Raw genomic sequence first — 20831 nt, 5'->3', positions numbered from 1 at the left:
AGTATACAAGGCATTATTGAAATTGTGACTTTAACCTTTAATATTATTTTGTAAGTGCCAAATATAGTTCTGGCAAATCAGAAAAATCAGATAAAATTATCATAGGAATGAAAGCTTTTCTACCATTAATATATGTGCTTATTTTCAAAATATATAATTTTTACCTCCTTTGAAACTATCTTATCAGGTATTGGGTTTTTAACATAATGTCAAAAAATAATTAGACAGGGGAAGCAATATTGCTTGTTAAGCTACAAAACATGAACAGCATTTCCAATGCTCATTTGCTCTGAGACCTTGATGAAGCCTTACAAATGTCTCTTTGTCTTAGCTTCCTCATCTGTAAAAGCACACTCAGGTATGCTTATCTTGCAGAAGTGTTGCAAGGCTTTAGTATTTTTGAAAAAATACTACAGGACATATATAATTACAAATCTCAAAATCTTCTTTTACATTACCTTGCCACAACTGGTTTTACTGCTTCTTCTGCAGAGATGTTCAGTATTCACCTCTAGCATAGGGCATGTTGAAACAGCACAGGGCACAAGCAGCTCTACCTTCTCTAGCTCTCTTTTTGACTGAGTTCTCTCTGAAATCTTGGCACTTTATCAAACATGACAGAATAATTTAAGAGCTTAATTTTAAAGTAATTCTTCAATGTTTCTTTTTGAACAAGGTAATCACTATAAAAACCTGGTAAATCTGACTTTGGGCTTTTCTGAGCAAGAAATCAGCAATATAGATGAATGCTTATCAATACTTTGGAATCTTTCAGTTAGATAAATACAGAAAATATTTATCTGGAAGCACAGAAGCAAAAAAAAAAACCTGGAACAGTTTTTCTTCATAATACAAGTGTTTTCTCTTTTTTCCCACTTCTTTTGCCTCTTTTAAAACTTTTAATGACAACTTGGCAATATTTATCACACATACATTTTAAATTATAAGACAAAACCAATTAACATTAAGGTGCAACATTGACAAGTGCTGACTTCTAATTGCAAACAACGGCACTACACCTTTAAAACATATTATTATACTTCTACAGGTTTTTGTACAATACTTAATGGTACCATGCCACAAAACCCACAAATAATTTTATGTGGACCCATAATTAATTAACGCTGTAATTTGTACCCTGAGGGACAGCAGAATTGTTCTGTGCGCCAGTTAGGAAGGGGTTGGTCCAGATGTAAATATTTTAGTTATGAATCCAACTCTTTTCCTAGTTACAGGTTGAACTTTCAACACTGGAAAATACAAGGATTGTATTGCATTGATCACACCTTGTTCTGCACATTTGCAAGTGATCTTGGCAGCACTGCACCAAAGTCCCTGTAATGAGGGGCTAAACACACCTCTGAAAGGCTTACTAGTGGGTGACTTCCACAGGGTATTTTAGGTATTTTATTTTAGTGACTAGCATTGCCCTCTTCAAAGTGCAATAGGGAAATAAGCAGTAAGTACAATAAAAATCCATGGTGAATGAAGGGAAAGGAACATTTATGGAACAGGAATGAGCTACTGAAGGAAGACTTCTCCACTGGACAGGACCTCAGGGCAGCCTAATACTGTGTTCCAAGTGCTGCATAAAGAAAGCTACAAGAAGAAAAAAAAATGCAGTGGGCAACAGTAAGGTGTGCAGGAGGAGCCATGTAATCATGCTGGGGCTTGTCCCCAGAAATCCTTCTGTGCTCTGCACAAAACAGAACGCCTGAGGAAGGGTGAGGGTGAGTTAGGCAGCAAAATAGAAGGCAATGGGTAGGCATCATCTCCTCAGTAGCATAAAGACTACAGTTGCTTATGTGTAACATAGAAATTCTGAAAAATAAGATTGGAAGTGGGGGAGAAGATGACCTGCAATTGCTAGGACAGTAATCTCTTCAGATCTTTAAGCAAAGTAGCACCTACCTCCATCTACCAGAAAACAATGAGAACTGTGAGATACAGGACATTTTGTATGGCCCCTTTTTCTGTGAAGCTTGTTTTAAAGAAAGCAGTCATGGCAGCAGGAATTCCTAACTCTCAGTAGCTAAGCCTTACTGAGAAAGTGGCAATACCCTGCAGAGTGCCACCAAAGGCTCAGTTAACTTGGGTCTTGCTCTACCCATGGACTGTAAGACTCTTGCAGCCCCTACCCAGAAACCACTGCAGCAGGAGCTGGGTTCCCAGCAGTAACACAACAGATTCTGCAGCTGGCATTGCTCAAAGCCTAGACAAAGAGGGGTTTGCACACGTTCTGCTTTCTGTAGGCAGAAAAGTGGGAATTATGACATACTGAATTCAGTTACTTTATTATGTTGATTATCCACCAGCACTGACTGTATCAACTCTGGAGTCTGATTTTTTACATCCTCTCCAAGTGTAAGCAAAATACATACATAAAGGGAACTGAGAGCAGTAGCTTATGGCAAAGACTAACACATGCTTATATAATGGTGCAGGGACTGGAAGTTCCCAGCTGTTCAGGAAAAAGAAAACATACTTAGGAAGAGCTCCTAGAAAGGGAAAAACCTCTCCACTCCTTTTCCCACACACAATCTGTTACTCAATGAGTTCATATTTTGGCAGTGTCAGGGAAGGTCTTTCTGAACTGCTGTTCCCAAACCCTCACTGCTACAATGCAGAACTCACTGAAGATGACAAAACTAGACACCCTAGCACAGTTACCCATGGCTGCCTGTCAGGCAAAACTATCAGACTCTTCTTATTTGGAAGGGGCACCTCTTGCCTGATTAGCATGAGAATCAGGACCAATCAGATTCCCCAGTATAATGGACAGGTATCATATACCGTGCATGCTTTGTACTGAGTAAATACAGGGACTGTGAAGTCATTTTCATCAGCTACAAATTCTTTCCTGGACATGGTCACTGTACTAAGTCAAATTTTATACTGAGCATAAGGAGTCCTTCAGGAAAGCTTACCATGAGAATTTCACTGTAGAGAATGTACTCATGCAGCATGGGCAGCAGGTGCTCTGAGAGCCCTGCCATTCTCCTCTCCGTAGCCCTGCAGCAGCACTCGATGCAGCCGGCCAGGCCCTTCAAGGAGTCGCCTATGGCGTCCTCCGACGCCGACCACAGCGTGTGGATGGGGCCGTACTCCTTCATTTCATTACAGTAGTCTTAAAAGGAACAGATACACCTATTATTCTTCATTAACAGAGCTCTAAGTGATACTAATTGCAACTCTGTATTTACTGTGAACCAAGCAAGAGACTGGAGCTAATTTTAAATTTGCTCAAACGACCAGGATAGGCAAACTCCAGTTCACTGTTTATGAATAAACTAATCAATTAATGTATTTTATTTAAGTAGCTTTGAGAAATTTATCAGCCAAAGGGCCGCACACATTTCACAATGACACAAATATTCAGGCAGACCTGATGAGCTGCATTCAGACACCAATGACCTGCATTACCTTACACTGTCTCCATACAGAGCAACAAGAGCCACGGCAGCTGGTCTGACTTGATGACTTCTACTGCCCTGAATTCCTCTGCTTCTTGGTAACAGTAATGTTCCAAATACAGTCTCAGTTATTGAAACTAGAAGCTTTGTTATATCCCAAAAGCTTCAGAAGAAGCACTGAAGTTCACTCCTGCTCAGCAGGTATCTCATTCAGTAGTTTTTATTAATTTAAATACAGAGATATCTTATTAATTACTTCTCTTATGTTTCTAGACCAAGTGATAATCCATAAACGGAGAAGGCCCAGAAATCACTGTGCAATTTGGTAGGGCTAAACATGGGCAAGCTGCAGTTCACAGGAGGAGACTGTGAACACATTGGTCATGCATTGAAAATGCAATTTTGTCACTACTAAATTGTGACAAATGAAGAAATGTCCTAAGAAAGATGAAAGCAGCCATGTGGCATAAAGAGTGTAATGTTTACTTTGGGATTATTTGGACAATAAAAACCCTCTACAGAAGATGTAATCAAGAACCCCATGTTAAGGTACTGCAAGTAGGAATGTTCTCTGTATCACAACTATCAACAATTCCTATTCACAACAGTGTGGCCCTGCACACAAGTATTCTGACAAGTGTTGTTTGGAAACTCTAGAAAGAAGATATAACCTGCAACATTTGGGAGCATGTCAAAATTCTTAAGCTTTTCCAAGAAATATTTTGGCACTGATACCTTGAACCTACAGAGCTCAGACAGCTACTTTCACTGGAGGGAACAATGTCAATTGTTCCCTCCAGTGAAAGAGTTCCTACTCTTTTCACCAACATGTATTTTTCTTTTATAACATCCTTTCAGTGAGGACACACTGAGATCTTCAGTGAGGACACACTGAGATCTGGTACTGCACAAGAAAGCTCTAGGACTCAGTTATTATTAACACAGTGCAGCTCTTCAAATTATATTATATAGACAAGTAAATACTTTAAGTGTTGCCCAGTGGAAATGCCACTGAACAGGCAGTCTGAGATCAGGATCATCTCAGAATTTCAGGAAAGTCAGTAACTTAGCATTCCAACTAGATGTGTGAACTGCTCTTACTTAAGGAAAAAATTCAGATTAACCCATCCTTCTTGAGAAAACTCTTACCATGACAAAAATTATGGCCAACTATTAAATAGTAAAGCTATTAAAAAATTAAAATCTACTTTGTCAATGGAAAAAAGGTGCAGAACAAAACTAAACAAAGTTTAGAAACCTAGAATCAAGACAGCCTTGTGTTACTATGAGATTGCACAGAAAACTGTACATTCCCTTGGAAGTTAAGGACCAAAGGTCATGCAGCTTTCCAAAAAGCACATGTTAAAATATTCTTCTAAGTTCCTCATAAGCAGCTGAATGACATGTTAAAACTCTTCCTATTAAAAAATTATTCAAACTTGAAGGTCTGTCAAAAACATGACCAGAAAGAAAAACACAATAAAAACATCTCCCTTTTTCCTGGAAAGGGTATTTTGCCTGCCACAATGAAAACGAATTTACTTTTAAATTTCTTAAATCAGTAAAACTGATACATGTTTTCTACTTACCCCTTTCTTCTTTGTAAATCCTATGAGCTATTTTATCTAGTAAGTTTATTTTCTGACTAAATGTTTCCACGTAATTGTTCATTTCTGTAAACATTTCAGGACGATTTTTAACTGCTCCTCTTACTGAGGATGCTACAGCTCTGACGGTCTGTCCCATCCTGCTCAGCAAACCAGGACCTTGCTTCTTGTGGGAGGAGAGTTCCTAAAGACAGAACAAACTCTCTTTACTCCAGGTACTTTTGTTAATTCTCTGAATACCATAAATAAAAGCATGCTTTTTTTTAAACAAAACTACATACGTAAACCTCTGTCTTTTTAGTGTATAAATATTATCATTATTAGACCAGTGTCAGAACCATCCCTGTCTTGTGCAGGTATTAGCTAAGCCCTTCTGAGCAAACACAAGCATGCCATGTGTGACAGTGTCGCAAGAATGGCTGAAGATGGCAGAGAACCTTCATCCCTTTGCTCCTCAGGGTGAGCTAGCTAGTTTGCAATTTAGCTTTTTGAACAGGAAAGCAGAGGTAATGATTGAAGAAATAAGTCTTTGAGAAAAGCAGATAATGCTCCTACTGGAGGAAGTAATCCATCTATTTTTTTAACTTTTTTTATACATTGCTAGAATAACCTTTGCTGAAATTCAGAAGCAGGCTTTTCTGAGTACAAAACTCCTATTTGCAACTGGACACATTTTGCAACAATGTGACAGGAAAATCCTGTATTTTTCTTCTATGAGATCAGTAAAACTTAAAAAAAAAAGAAGGAGAAGACATTGCCATGCCAAAACAATAATTAACTAGTACCACTATTTTACTCATAATCTTGGAAACTTATATGTGTACCAAAAAATATTCAGAGTTGAAATGCTATGAATTTGCCGCAAAAATCCAAAATGCAGTAACCAAAACAACTTTGGAAGGTACAGCACCATTTATGGTCATGATTACCAAAACCACAAAACCACATGATTACCAAAACCAACAGAAAAGGTTATCTGAGGTTATGAATATTCCACAAATCCCTGCCTGCTTCTGCCACTTCTGTAACAGGCCATGGGATGACACTGCTGAATACTGAACCTGGGAGGCTCCTGATATACCCTACTCACACAACATGTGGCTTCACCTAACTGTAAATAACAACAAAGTCATTTTACCCAGGCTTGAGCAGTAAGAAAAATTTTGAAGTCCTCATTAAAAGTCAAAGTTGGATGATCAGCAATACGGTTCAAAAATTTATGTAAAGCTTTTCTTCGAGTCTCAATGAATTCATCACTAAATCGTTCCACCATTCCCTTCATTATGAATTTTTCAGGCAATGGCTAAGGAAAAAAAAGAAGAAATATACTGTATAATTTGCATAATATTTGGAGTACTATAACAGCTCTTCTAAAAAACATAGGTATACCTTGTAAAATCCACCATGCAACAACCCAAAAGCTATATAAAGTTATCATATTCAACTAAGGTATACAATTTTTCTTGTAATATACAGTGTACACAAGTACAACTAAGAAAGGACATAAATTACTGCAAATTAACCTAAGAAATACCTTTATGTGATTTTTGTCACATACATATAAAGCTAAGGAAAATAGGTTGGCTTAATATTTGTGAAACTTCAGAAGCTGAAGAAAGACCTCAAACATCTCTGTATAAAACTGGAGCCATCTTACAAACAAAGAAAGATAACTTAAGTTTTAGCAAACAAACAGAAATGATCAGTGTTGGATGTGCTTCTTCAAGTTTGCTCTTCAACCAAAGGAAATCCTGGTATCGTCTTCGGACTTCATATTCACTGGAGTCAAATTCACCACGGGTAGTCTGAAAACAAAAAGCAGAAAAAACAGGCTTAGGTTAGAATACCAGAAAAAAAATTTTAGATTTTGGAGAAAACTGAGTACTTGAGGGAATGCATACATTCTATTTGGTCTCTGTTACTAGTTTGCTGTTATGTTAAAGAACAATGATCAACTCTTTGAAGACTTAACACATTGTATTTCAGCAAGAAATCAAAGTTCTATTGGGGGGAAAAAAAGCACTAAGCTGCACTTTGTGCAGTGACATATAATGGTTATCTTACCACAATGTTTCCAAATTATTGCCATAATTACTTTAGTGTGGCATTTTTCTTTCAGCAATCACAGTTATGTATGTTACTTTGGGCACTTCTCTTAAAGTGATTAGTAATCTATAAGTGAGGAAAGTCCATTTTATAGCACTCTGAACAAAGCCCAAAGAGCTGACAAACGTCCTTGTGACATTACTCAATAATCCCAACATTCAAAACATGAAAATTTCAGCATATCACAGCAATAACACTTCCTGCACTGCTTAATGGATTTTGCAGCCTATCATTGATTCCAGTTTTGCAGCCCCCTGTTAGAATTTGCCATCAAACCTTTAATGCCTACAAAATATGCTTATTACAGATTAAAAAATTGTCAGACCCTGAGATTTATTTTACCATGTGCTGTCTTCTGGAGGCAAGCCACAAAGAGCCCATGTTTTCATTAACATGTGCTTTTTAGCATTCTTTGTTGCACAGAGATTTATAAGGTGATGCAAGTAAATTCTAAAAACCTCAAAACATGCTTTTGGTAAGCCAAACATTTTTGAGGGTTGAATAAAAAATTTTCAAGGTGTGTGGGAGGAATGCTATTACTTTATCATCAACAACCAGCACTCCAAATTAAATATGATAAGAAAGGATAGAAGAGATAAAAAAGCAAGACCAATGCAACTTACAGCCCTTTCATACTTGCCTGAAGAAAAAAATGTTCTTTCGTCTACAGAAAGAGGCATAAAGTGAAAATTACTGCTAGCAACATAACAAAGATAGCTCTCTTCCTACTCATTAAATATTTTATGAGGAATTGATATATCTTATTTAAAGATGAATAATTCCCATTTGAAAATATGCTTTTAAATGAATATTTTAAAAAGAACTCAAAGTAAAATAAATTAACAGTGCAATTCTCAAAATGGAGCCAGCAGAATATTTACTGGTAATCTCAGAAGATCTGGCTGGTCTCACAAGGCTGACTTTCTTCCTTATTTTCTGTAAATAAGTTGCATTCAGGACAACTAAAAATACAGTTAATTGTTTCCTAATACTACTTTTTCATTAGAGAATTGTGGCAGTTTCCCCAGAAATCACATGCAACTGTACATGGGAAGCAAACACCCATGTGTTAATGGATGCAAATAAAAAAGATTGAACATAAAGATTGTAGGAGATAATGTTTATGCAAAATATAAGACTGGTAGCCTGTAAGTTATCCAAAAGTCATCAATACTTGTGGTAATACAGTGTCTTCAAAGTGGATCAATCCTTTGGCTATTTCCTGTTCCTGCTGAAGATCACAACAGAAAATGTTATTGCCTCACAGCACTCATTTTGCCATTGAAGAATGATTAACTACTTTCTCAAAGAATCTAAGCATGTGTGTATACAGACTCATACTGAATTTTTTCCATTACATAGCACAGTTTCATGCAGTTTTAGTTGTCTATAACTCCTGGCAAAATTAAAGTTTAAATTTAGCAATATGCCAGAGAACGGTGTGCAAGAAGAGTGAAAATGTCAGCTGTTATCAAAGCAAGCCATTAAACCACAAACAGATACTTACCTTTGTGACTACTCTGTATGTGATAAATGTTTCAATGGCTGTAATGTGGCTTTCAGGATCATCAACTGTAATGAAGAGATCTCTTAATTCTGGCCCATCTTCAAATTTATACTGGTTTATCATTGATGAGGGGGATATTGGCACTGAAGGACTGAATGAGTTTAACTCAGTCAGAGATGCATCCTACAGATAAGACATGAGGACATCCATATCAATAATCTTTGTATACAAACATGTCTCTGATGCTAAAATGGCAAGCTTTAAAATAATCTGATAGAATAGATAAAACTCAGAGCAAATAAAAAATTATGTGGTACATAGCAAATCTATTATCATTTTCAGTATTTGCTTTGGTGAGGATGTAAGAAATTAGATTTATTCTGAAATGGATGAAAGAAAAAAATACTACCATTTGAGAAGAATGTTATGCATAGCTAGAACTTGCCTATGAATAGTAAAATTAGTTATGAACCAAGCACCCATTAATTGTGTAGGGTACTTACCAGTTTTATTAAAATTGTTAGACGCCAGTTACTGAGGACTTATGATGTTTGAATTATCTCTAATTACCTGAACAGGATGGATAAAAAAATGATGATTTGAAAGACAAGGCAAAATCCAAATCAGAATTTTTACTGGAATTGGATATTTCTGTTTGTGTTTATTTTAAAATAAAATTTGAAACAGAAAACAATTAAAGGTACATAAATTAATCTTTTTTTTTTTTCTTAAGGAAAGCAGTAAGTAAGGATGCAGTACAAATTTGCTGCTTAATTTCTAAAAAAAAAAATAAATCAAACCGCTGAAGTGAAAAATCTCCTTTTGATACCACTGACTGTGACGGTGGTCACAAGGGTTCTTGGGTGAAGGAAGAGACGAGATCCTTGACTCCATTATCAGAAGGCTTGATTTATTATTTTATGATATATACATCTATTATACTATACTAAAAGGAAAAGCAGGAGAGCTTTTCAGAAGCTGCTGCTAAGCTAAGAATAGAAAAGTAAAGAATGAAAACAAAGGAGCTCTCTCCAACTCTGAGAGAATTCAGTCCTTGATTGGCCACTAACTAAAAACATCTAAGCTGGGCCAATCCAGATGGACCTGTTGTATTCCACAGCAGCAGACAACCTATTGTTTACATCTTGCTGCTGAACTTCTTAGCTTCAGCAGGAAAAATCCTGAGAGAGGATTTTTCATAAAAGAAATGTCTGTGACAACCGACCACTTCCACACAACTCAGTATGTCCCCATAGCAGCTGCTTCTGCTAGTACATTCAATGGTGCTCACTCAACTGCTGAGAAACAAGATGGAAATTGGAAATGGGCCAGAAATCTCATTTTCTTCCTTAGATGCAAGTCTAGGTGAGATCTCTAATCTAGAATCTTGAAGGATACAGTCACCATCAAAATAAATTAAATTCACTAACTTCATAAAAGAGCATGACAAATTAACAAATCATTAGAGATAATAGATAAATTGAAATAAATCATGGTATTTTAAATATCAAATACTGTATACTGCTTTTTTAATATATACAATACAAAAATTATCTTCATAACAAACTTTAATCTATTTCCTAGTTTTCTAAAAGGGCTGTTAGACTACACCGACTATGAGTAGCAAAGAGTTGCCCTCTCCAATGCCTTGTTAACTATGGAGGAAGGAGAACAGGGATGCAGTTAAAGAGAAAACTGCTCAAATGCCAGGACTGGAACAGTGCGAGTCCACACTAACTGGAGTCACAGCATCATCCCAAGGCTGATCTTACAGCAATGAATGGAACCTCACTTCAGTGCTGCTGAACTGTGTCAGAGTTGCTTTTTATCCTTTGAATTCAACTGGATCAAAACTTTCTAAACACCTTATCTTGTCCTTTTTCTTTGGATTTATCAATGTACTCCCACAAATATGGAAGAGACAATTACACCAGGAATTATGCCCAGAAAGTGCTTATGTACTAGCTCTCCTGCCCTCACTTAGATGCAGCTCTTTGAACAGGGAGACAAAAGCAACACAGAAGACCGACGACAACACTTTAAATATTACACAGTGGCTTCCTTGTACACCTGTCAGTCATTTTACTTTTTCTCAGTGTGTTTCTACACAACTTCTATACAGCCAGCACTATCCTGAGTTGTGCAGAATAAACAGAGCTGTTCCCAAAGCCTGCTGGCACTGGCTGCCCATGGTCTAGATGAAGAATGAGGACTGCTAGCTCAGAGCAGCCCATGCAATTCAAAGTGCTGAGGCAATGGGAAATTTCTACGGAAAGAAAAATGGATGCGAGCATGTAAGGGACTTGAATGGCCATATAATTTGAGGAGCAATGACTCTGCAAAGCCTAAATTGGATCAAGGTAAATGTGTTTCATATTTTCTCATTTTACATGGAGCATTAATGTCATAATGTTTCCTTCCTTCTTCTAGGTTGCTACTAAAAATTGCTGTATTCATGCAGGTATAAAAGTATATGTTTATGTGGAAGGCCTTATGAATATGTGATTTGAGAAACAGAATATGGGCAACAAAAATCCACAGAATAAGCAAGTCTGGTTTTGTTTAATACAGCTCTAGTATTCACATGCACAGGAATGAATACACCTGAGTTTTAAAGAAGCAGCTGTCTCTTTATTCTCATGATAGTTCATGTTTACTTCCAGTAATTCTTGAAGTTCATGTGACCTAAGCCTGATGTCATCACAGAAACACAGTTAAAAAAACTCATGATAATTTTCTATACAGCTGTAATTTTGTGGCTGGAGCTATGTTTTTGTGTGCATGCAGATGAGGCCAGGAGTTTTGTAGCACGGGAAAAACAGACAGCTCTCAGGTTGTGTAACCTTCTTCCTCCTCATCCATGCCATGAACATCAAGGCCCTGTCTCAGAAAATGTCCTTTCCCACACCTCCCCCATCCCCACCTACCTGCAGTACCCCCTCTCTTTCCAAGCCCCTTCCCTCCTGACAGAGCAATTGGCAGATCTGTGTGTGCCAGTCCACAAACAGGTTCATGCCTTTTGATTTACTGGCCAAGAGACCAAAGCAACAGAAAATCAATGAGCTCCTCACAGCATGAGGGCCTTTTTCTGTGTCTCCTTTCTCTAACACATCTCAGTCTCACATTTGACTGCAACTGGTCAGTAACACTCCAAATTACGCAAGGGAAGAAAACACTCCTGCAGCCAGAGCAGCCTCAAAACAGGCTACGCCCAGAGCTGAGACTGCAGCCCTTGGAGAACACACTGAGCCTGGGGGTTTGTCTAAACAATGCTCCCTCCCACGGCATAGGTCCTTGTCCCAAGGTTACCTCTGTGCTCCATCCATCCATCCATCCATCCATCCATCCATCCATCCATCCATCCATCCATCCATCCATCCATCCATCCATCCATCCATCATCCTTCCCAGCAAGGATCCAGTTCTTGAGATAAAGGACATGGGGCAGAGTTTGTCTTATAAGTGAATAGCTTGGTTGTTGGAGCATTCTTCAAAGAGCAAAGAGATTTAGGAGGACTAATTTATAAGTGCATTTTTTGGCCAAGGCACTATTCTGTCTCAAATCCTTGATGCACTTGAAGAAAAATCTCGAAGAAAAATTCATTTCTATGCAATTCTGAAGTGGTATATACATGTTTTTCAGAAATATCATTAAGTTTTCTGTAATTATGAAATGCAGACAATCACTGTGAAACAGTTTGAAAGCAGAGGTGCTAAAGATTTTAAGTATTAACCAAACTGCTGACAGCTTTGTCAATGCTACATATCAGTTATCAAGGAAAGCAAAAGATAAGTGAATAGGTATTTGTGATACAGGCAGTACTCTATACTTTGAAGCTAAGGGAAGAAAGCAGGTTGAAAACATTCCATCTGTCTGACTCATAACTCAGCTCCCAGAATTTGTCTCTGCTGAAAAGAATTACAAACTTTTTCAGTGACAGTGGAAACTAGGATAAAGTGAAATGCATATCACATCATGAAATGCTTTATCAGAGCAGCTGAAGATGCTGGTCTGTAATATTTGAGATATGTCAGAGGATACCAGGTCAATGGTTTATAGCACTATTAGGTTAAGCGTCTATGGATTTTCATAAAATAAAAGCCCAGTGTTTACATTCTGAGTAATAACTCAGAGTATTGAGGTTGACAATTTTTAAGAATCTCATTTTTCACCATTTTGTTGTCTGGCACATTGCACTGCCTAGACTAAGAAAGATGAAGCTGACGAGAGTGGCAGGCAGTGAGCTCTGCACGGCTGCCTTGGTCTGCAAAGGCTACACCACTGCCTTACAGACACTGCATGAGGGATCCCATTAAGGTGCAATTTAAAACAAGGAAGTCCTGGAACACTCTGTTATGGAAAATTTGGTTTTACAAAAGTTTGTAAGCTACATTTAGCCTGTCAGATTTCTCTGAATATATGGAACATGAATAAATAGGGTGTAAAGCCCAACCAACGCCACAGATTTTCATCAGCTCAAAAGATCAGAACTCAAATTGCACTTGAAAACAAACCATGAATTTCTGGTTGATATATGCAACCACCACATGCAGGTATCCAAGCTTTGGACGGAAAGCTGTATTTTCATATAATATAACAAATTTTCTTGTTTGCAGGAATAACTTATCATGTAGCATGCATTAACAGTAGTTAAGATTTCATATAAGTAAAAAATATTTGGCATGAATCCGGGTAGAAATTTAAAGATCTCAATATTTGCCATAAAGCAGAAGTAACTTGTATCAACTCCACTTGTTTTTATTTCTTATTCCCAAGGAGAATTGCTCTTGATAAGGAAGCAGCATAAGCATCAATACACTGTGTTGATAAGCAGATACCCGTATGCAGAACTGCCTGAACTTCACTCGTAAAAGGAAATGGATGCAAAGTGAGCATCAACAACTAAAATGATATTTTAGCACTGTTTCTGCATGCAAGTTCAGTGAATAATTCATCTTTTTAAGTAAAATCAAGACTGGTGCTTTCCAAGAAAATATAATTCAGCTTGACCCTAGTTATGCTTCAGAAAAATACAGGTAACTTGGTGAAATTTAGCCTAATCTCTTGTATGCTACAGACTATTAAATCACCTAAGAGTCCCTTCTGGCCTTAAAAGCCATGAGTTTCAAGAATTCTATTATAGTTTAAATACACAGCAATACATACATAAATTCTATTACAGAGTTTAAATACATAGCTCCTAAGAAGGAAGTCCTTATCCCAATAGTAGTATTCATTCATACCACAACAGTGTTTCTCACCTACAGAAATATAAAAACCACACATTTACTGCCTGTGACAATCTGTCCTACTGAACAGAAATATATTGTCACTTTCTCAAATTGTAAATGTAACTGCTATTTCTCTCCCATGGCACACATCCTATCACATCAGTTTGCAAGTCTCAGACGGCAAACAATACCCTAGCCCCATACACATTTTCTCCACCCTAGTTCTGTGTATGCATTTATATTTTAGATGCTGCCTTGATAAGGCAAATACCATGGCATGCCCTCTTCTTTAACTACTGAGGAGACAGAGGTAAGTAAGTCTTGTCTTCACCTGTACTAAATCAGTACTAAATGAGAAAGGATACACGTGGAAGCCACACCCCCCCCTTCGCTGGTTTAATTAAAACCAGCACTATCAACCAGACGGGCACGCATCTACCGGGCTGGGTGCTCTCTGAAGGTGGACACTGATACATTGTCAGTTACGTTCATTTTATTCCCTTCATCAAAATTCAGGTATTATCTTCTCAAATCTCCCATGTGAAGGTGTGAGACTTCATCTTTTAAAATAAAACTCAAACTGAAACTTCGAAACACTAATTTACACTCAAACACAAGTGCAATTACTAAACACGATTGTTTATTGTATTTACAGATACGTATATGGCACCTGACGAGCATAAGTGATGGTAAGAGTACACACAGCGAGTCCAGATTAGATGGCACATGTAAGGTAAGCGCAGGCATGACTCGCACTGCTGGTCCGAAGCAGCGACTCCGCGTTTCGTGCTGGGGAAGTCACCCGGGACCGCCGAGCGCTGCCCGCGTCAGCCCCGCGCCCTCGGGCAGCTCGGCCCGCCCGGCCCGCCACGGAGCCCCGGTGGCACCGGGGAGCGCCGTGCGTGCGAGGGGCGGGCGGGCAGAGGCCGCGATCGCCGCCCGGGGCGGAGCCGTCCCGTCCCGTCGCGCCACCCCGGCTCGCCCGGCGCCCGCTGGGGCAAAGTACCGGCGAGCCCGCCCAGCCGCCCCCGGCGCGGAGGGTGCTGCCGTACCTTGCTGAACACCTCCAGGTCGTCTTCCTCATCGTCCAGGGCCAGCACCTCGGCGGCGGCGAGCAGCGGCCCCCGGGCCGTGCCGAGGGCACCCGCAGCGAGATGCGAGTCGGCTCCGGGCCCTTCCCCGCCGGCGGGGAGCGCCGGTCTCGGTACCCGGCCCTCCGTCTCCATCCTGCCCTGCGAGCGCGGGCGGCGGCCCCGCCACAGCCGCTCCCCGCGGGACCGCAATTGGCGGCTCCCCGCCTGCCCCTGGCCGCGGCCGGCCCCGGGGGCGCGCCCAGTGCGCAGGAGTGGAAGCGGCGGCAGGAGGGCCGCGCTGCCGGGCAGGGCTGGGAGGGAGCGGGCCCGGGAGCTGTCGAGCCTGCCGGCAGGCCCGGACAGCGGGGACTGCGGCTGCGGCCTCTGCGGAGGCGGGACGGGGCGGCTCAACGCCCACAGGCGTGTTCGTGGTGGCGCCGGGGACGCCGCCCTGGCCGCCCCCGGGGCTGCCAGGGAACGGGGCGAGCCGCCGGTGCGGTGCAGCTGGCCACAGCCGCTGGAGAGTGTGTGCAGTGTCTCGGTCGACAGACAGGCAGCCGCCCGCTCTGCCCTTGGCAGCCCCCGGGCCCCGCAGAGGCGTACCCAGGCTTGCTTTCCTGCGCTCTCCGGGTCTGAATTTCTTCCCTCCTGGCTGGCACTCAAGTGCCGCCAACGGGGTAGCAGGCAAAACCCACGCGTTGCTGCTTTGTCTCTTGCCTCTCGTACAGCTTCTCTTGAGCAGCCGCTCTGTCGCTCGTAGCTGGACCCCTTCGCCGTGAGGTCAGGCGTGTGTCCTGATGCTGAGGCCAGGGACTCTTCGGTGTCAGAAATGTGCTTGTGAGAACAAAGTGACGGCACATTACATCAGAAAAGCAGCGGGGAGAGAGACACCAAACATTTAAAAGCGCAAAGCTGTCCTTTTTTTTAAAGTAAAACCATCGGAATTGTGGGATTTCGAAGTTGGCAGTATTGAACTGGAAGTAATGGCCGGCGCCGTTCGTTGTCGGAGCCAGGGCCGAGCAGGGAGGCGGCGGGCGGGGAAGGCAGCCCTGACCTGCCCTGGGCTTCAGCGCCTCCCTGGCACCGACCCTGGGCCGGGCAGGGAGCGCCGCTGCGGGGCCGGGCTCGTCCCCGGGACCCGCGTTTGCTCAGTGTGGAACAGGGCACGTCTCTCCAGGCGCCGCCTGAAATAGCTGAAGTCAACTTTGTTGTTAATGTAAATTTCAGGAGTCGTGGGCGGGTTCTTAAACAGGCAGATACAACATAGTCTTTGTGTATCTTGATTCCCTTGCTGTCAAATTAGAAAAGGCAAACCCCGTAATCAAATGAAAGTATTTTGAAAAGTATTCCTTCGTGAAGCGCTGCAGGCAGCTGATGAGGAAATACATTTGATATTTCATGGTTTTCGGCGAAGTCTTGAACCACAACTTGAAATAAAGGGATTAAAATAAAAACCACCAAATGTTCACTGAACTGTGCAAAGAGACAAAGACTACGTCTGCCTAATTAGAGAGCGTTTACTGAGACATTTTAATTTTTGTTTAAAAATACCCTAAAATTCACGAGGAGCCGGGGGCAGTGGCCCGCTCCACGCCTCAGGGGCCAGCAGCGTTTGCTGCAGGGGTCTCGCCCGGAGCCGCCGGCAGAGGGACGTGGGATGCGCCCGTCCTGGAGCCTCGCACACCCGCCGATGCCTGAGGACCTTTCAGTAAGTGCAGATAAATAGTTCCTTTAGTATTAAAACAACAACTGCCCCTGGTACGAAATGCCCAGGCTTCTTTTCTTTCCCACCCTGTGTAGACTGTCCCTGCCCTACTGCTCTTTGCTGTGCCTCAGCTCTGCGCCCCTGAGGGGCCCGGGGGTTCTTTGGTGCCCTGCGTTCCTCGCAGCCTGCCAGGGGCCCTGGGCTGAGCGCTGCTCACCTCCACGTGCTGCGAGGGCCCTGCTGGGGCTCCTTGTGGTGCAGGTGCTTCTCGTCTGGTGTCAAATCTCTGGCTCTTCCTACCTCTGTGTGTTTTACAGCTCCTTTCCAGTGTTATCGCCGCTCCTGTCCCCTCTGATTACCTTCAGGTACCAAAGACTGATGAAAAGTGACTATTTCAATATAAATTTTCTACTCTGTCTTCTGTCCATCAGTGAGAAGTGTAGCTAGTTTGTTTTCTGACTTTATCTACAGCTGATAGAATATAATTTCCAGTGGCTTTGCCCTTATTTCCACATGTTCTGCTAGAGGCCTGCAGGTTTTCTGAATAGTATAAGTATCTACAACCTGTATAGTGCCCAAGTTTTTAATATGTCAGTATTTAAATTTAGATTATATACTTTGAGGCAATAACAAAATAAACTCAAGGACCACAATTTCAGACAATACACATCGAGATGATAAATAAAGGACAGGCAGTCAAAGAAAGGATAAAATTGATGTACTGTAGGCTTGAATATTAAGGCTGTTGTCTGAGTCATACTGATTTTCCAAAGTTTTACGTGCTCTTGGAGTTTTTTATTTCTCTGTGAGAGAAATATTGCAAGATGCTTTAATTGGATTTTTTTTCATATTATAGCTTTTTATTAGCTCATTAATCAAGCTTTAGAAGACGTATTTTTAGATTCCTTGCTGGCAGTGCTTATCTTTCTGTGCTTTATGTTTGAAGTGTCAGTCTGTAAGGAAAAGATATTCACTGTCCTTCACTCTAGAAAAATATTCATTGCATTTAACAGACATTTGGAGGTTTAATCATCAAAAGGACCCCTGCTAAAACAAAATAGGAGACTGTTCTGTGATTACTTTCAGCTGCCACCCCACCCTCTATACCAGTTGTCCCTAATTTCTGTTAAAAGGGCTGAGAGCTACACTTAGTGAAGGGGATTTGCAGGTGTCTCTTGTACTTTAATTTCGGAAGTTCATTGCTGTAAATCTTGGTTTTTCTTCATTTCCATGTGTGTATATTCACAGGCTCCATGTTTCCTGGGCACCAAGGATTTACACGTTTTACTGCAGATAACCTTTACTAACCTGTGGAATAAGATCTTGGCAATAATAAAGTCAATATATTAGGTCTTGTACCATGAATATTGTTGCCCCACTTATTTAAAGAAATAGGTATTGCATTGAAACAATACTTGACAATATTTTGCTAAAGAAATTGTAACATTTTGTAAAATATGCCTTTTTTTTTCTAAATTCCTATGCAATTTTCATGAAATACTCTAGCTTCCCAGGCCCTCCTACTCAGGAACACTAGGTAGAATATTCTCATATGCTGGGGTTAAGCTACAATCGCCTCCAAATTTTATTTATTCACTTAAACCCGAAAAGCTATTTTACATTACAAAAACGTCAATATTATTCCTACTTGCATTTTCTCTTTTTCTTTGGTAGAGTGTTGATCTTAGCTAGTAATCCCTTCCAGAGTTGCTTTTCCTTGAACAAATTAAATTTACAAACACCGAAGCAGAACCAAGCTATTCCTTTGCTCTTATGTGCAGGCTGCATGTGATCCCTTTAGGCCACAATACCACGTTGAATACTTAATGTTGACTTGTCAAGTTTCACCAACTGCACAGTGATATGGACAGGATTAAATCTTGTTTTATTTCACCATCTCCCTAGCCAGGCAGCAGCGGGGCATGGAGGGCTCCTGGTGTTTTACTCTGGTCCACCGCTGCAGTGCAAATAAGCGTGTTAGTGAATCTGCTGACATTCAGCACCTTGACGCAAATGAGAACGTTTTTCTACCTCTGAAATGGATTGTCAAGTAGCATTCTTGTCAGGGTTGTGTAGTGCATAAGCAGAAGTCATTATGTTTACACCCAGAAGATATTTTGATGGTGAATTAAGGGCTGACCTTCATATCATACCATTTATTAGAGCAAGCTTTTTAGTAAGCTCCATTTAATGGCTTAGAATAAGGTTAACTATTTATGTTCCATGCCTGGACTCACAAGGAAGTTGGAACATTAAAACTCTCTACATTGTGAGCTACTTAGCTTTTCAGCTGCCTTTTGATTTGTGGTTGAAAGGTAATTGTTAAGTTATTGTGGTTTTTTTGTTGTTAATTTAAATTTGGAAGATCCTTTAATTGGAATATTGTAAAATGATTCATCTGTCAGATGGTGGATATCCTGCAAGCTTATTTTTTTTAGAGACTATCAGACTGTTTTTCCTTTCTGACTGCCCAGAGGAAATTACAATGTAGTGTACTCATAATCATGTTATCTCTTTTATAGCTGCAGATTATTTTTATGGCATTGCAGCTGTACAAACCCCTGATCAATATCTGGAGATGTGCTATCCTTTTAAGTTATGTTACTGTCAAATTTTAGACATGAAAATATTCCAGGTGAAGCACTATTTGGTCTCATATATTTTACAATATCTAAAACCAGTTGTCAAGCTTCATTAGATATGAAAGCATCATTTTTGGGGGGGGGGCGAGGGGGGTGTAATACTTTGCATTGTTGTGAAATAGAGTCTATCTGTTCTAATATAGCATTGTCTTTTCTGCTGAAAAAATGGTTTCCTGTTTTCAAATAAATGCTGCTGTCCTAGTTTTTTGAGGAACTGTATATTTAGCAATCTGTACTCTATGGCATGAAATACTAGAGTATCTCCTAGTCAGAAAGTATGCAAAAATATTCATACATTAAATACATATCAAGGCTTATTGAAGTAATTTGATACAGGAGTTGGAATTCGCTCTGGTTTTAATTTTTCTCATGCCTAGTTTGGAACTCTAGGTAAAGAGAAACAGATTAATACTGGACTTCAGTTTTTCCTTTTATCAATGACCAGGTGTAATCCTGCTTATTAAATAAATCCAAAACAATTGACAATGGTTGATGTGAATGTTATTTCTTTCCAAGTGTCTGTTTATAAACCATTTCAATCGAAGAATTGTGTATTTCAGCTGATACAGTGTAATGACTCTGAAAACACTGTGCAAACTGGTGATAATTTTTTGACCTTTAGGCACAGGTTTTGCCATCATTTCAAGGTTAATTAGCCCTTACAGAATTGCTTTGTATGGATTTAGCAATCTTTAATGTTTGCACATGCTTTCAGTGACCCTCAAAACTTTTTAGTAGGTAAGCCTAAGTATGTTTGTAGTAGGTGAGAGTACTCAAACCAATACAGAAGATGCATTGTGGTTGAATTAATACTCCGTATTCATATGTTTTAATATATTTCTTTTTTAGATAGCAAATTTGTGTGCCTTTTGCTTTAGTTTATTACTACCAGGATGACTACTAAGAAAGTTTTATATAAGAGATTTTCTTTAGTCCTCAAATTCACATCTGAGCTATTGACATAAAATTTTGAACAGCATGCAACCTAATTAACAATTTTGTACTAATTGATAGTAAGTGACATGTATATTGGTATTCATAAAACATGTAGAAAATTAATATTGCAGCTACGCTGCTGGAGAATCTCTCCCTTTTATCTGAGCTCTTCCATAAAACTCTATAGTATAATACTAATTGTAAAGGACAGTGACTCAAGGTCATTCTTGCTAAAAGCTTCCACTTTTTGTTCTACAAAGATCAGAAAATTTTTAAAAAGCCCCATCATCATAATGCAGAAATAAAAGTATGATCATGTTACTAGGTTATGACCCAGAGGAAAGAATGTGAACAGCATGGCTGCAGAGAGGAATTCTAAGTGATGTATGTGAAACTGCCAAAATGAGAATTGCCGCTGAAGGAAGTGAGCCAGCAGTCTAACTACAATCAATATCCAGGTTAAGTAAACAATTACACTCTGCCAGAGCTGGAAGAAAATCCACACAGCCTGACAGGGTACCTGAAGTGTCTTCAGGTATAAATTCTGAATTTACTTCTTGGATAGCTTTCCTGTCATTTGCACAGACTGTAACTGTTTGTTGTTTTTTTGG

At 40.1% G+C, this 20831-nt stretch overlaps 1 protein-coding gene across 1 annotated transcript in view; it reads right to left on the bottom strand.

The window, feature by feature from the left end:
• Positions 1 to 16113, bottom strand: part of SNX7 (sorting nexin 7) — a 29207-nt gene extending 13094 nt beyond the window's left edge. Inside the window, exons 1-6 of the mRNA XM_030953161.1 lie at positions 14917 to 16113; positions 8634 to 8816; positions 6715 to 6825; positions 6159 to 6323; positions 5003 to 5204; positions 2928 to 3127 (exon numbers count right to left, since the gene is read on the bottom strand). Of these exons, the coding sequence (XP_030809021.1) occupies positions 2928 to 3127; positions 5003 to 5204; positions 6159 to 6323; positions 6715 to 6825; positions 8634 to 8816; positions 14917 to 15090 (1035 nt within the window). The 5' untranslated portion in view covers positions 15091 to 16113. The remainder of the gene's footprint in view (positions 1 to 2927; positions 3128 to 5002; positions 5205 to 6158; positions 6324 to 6714; positions 6826 to 8633; positions 8817 to 14916) is intronic.
• Between the last annotated feature and the right edge of the window lie 4718 nt (positions 16114 to 20831).

Source organism: Camarhynchus parvulus, chromosome 8 (genome assembly GCF_901933205.1).
Source record: "Camarhynchus parvulus chromosome 8, STF_HiC, whole genome shotgun sequence".
In the NCBI taxonomy this organism is placed as follows: Eukaryota; Metazoa; Chordata; class Aves; order Passeriformes; family Thraupidae; genus Camarhynchus; species Camarhynchus parvulus.
Note: the sequence above shows the minus strand (reverse complement) of the source record. Positions and strands in the feature narration are given on the sequence as shown.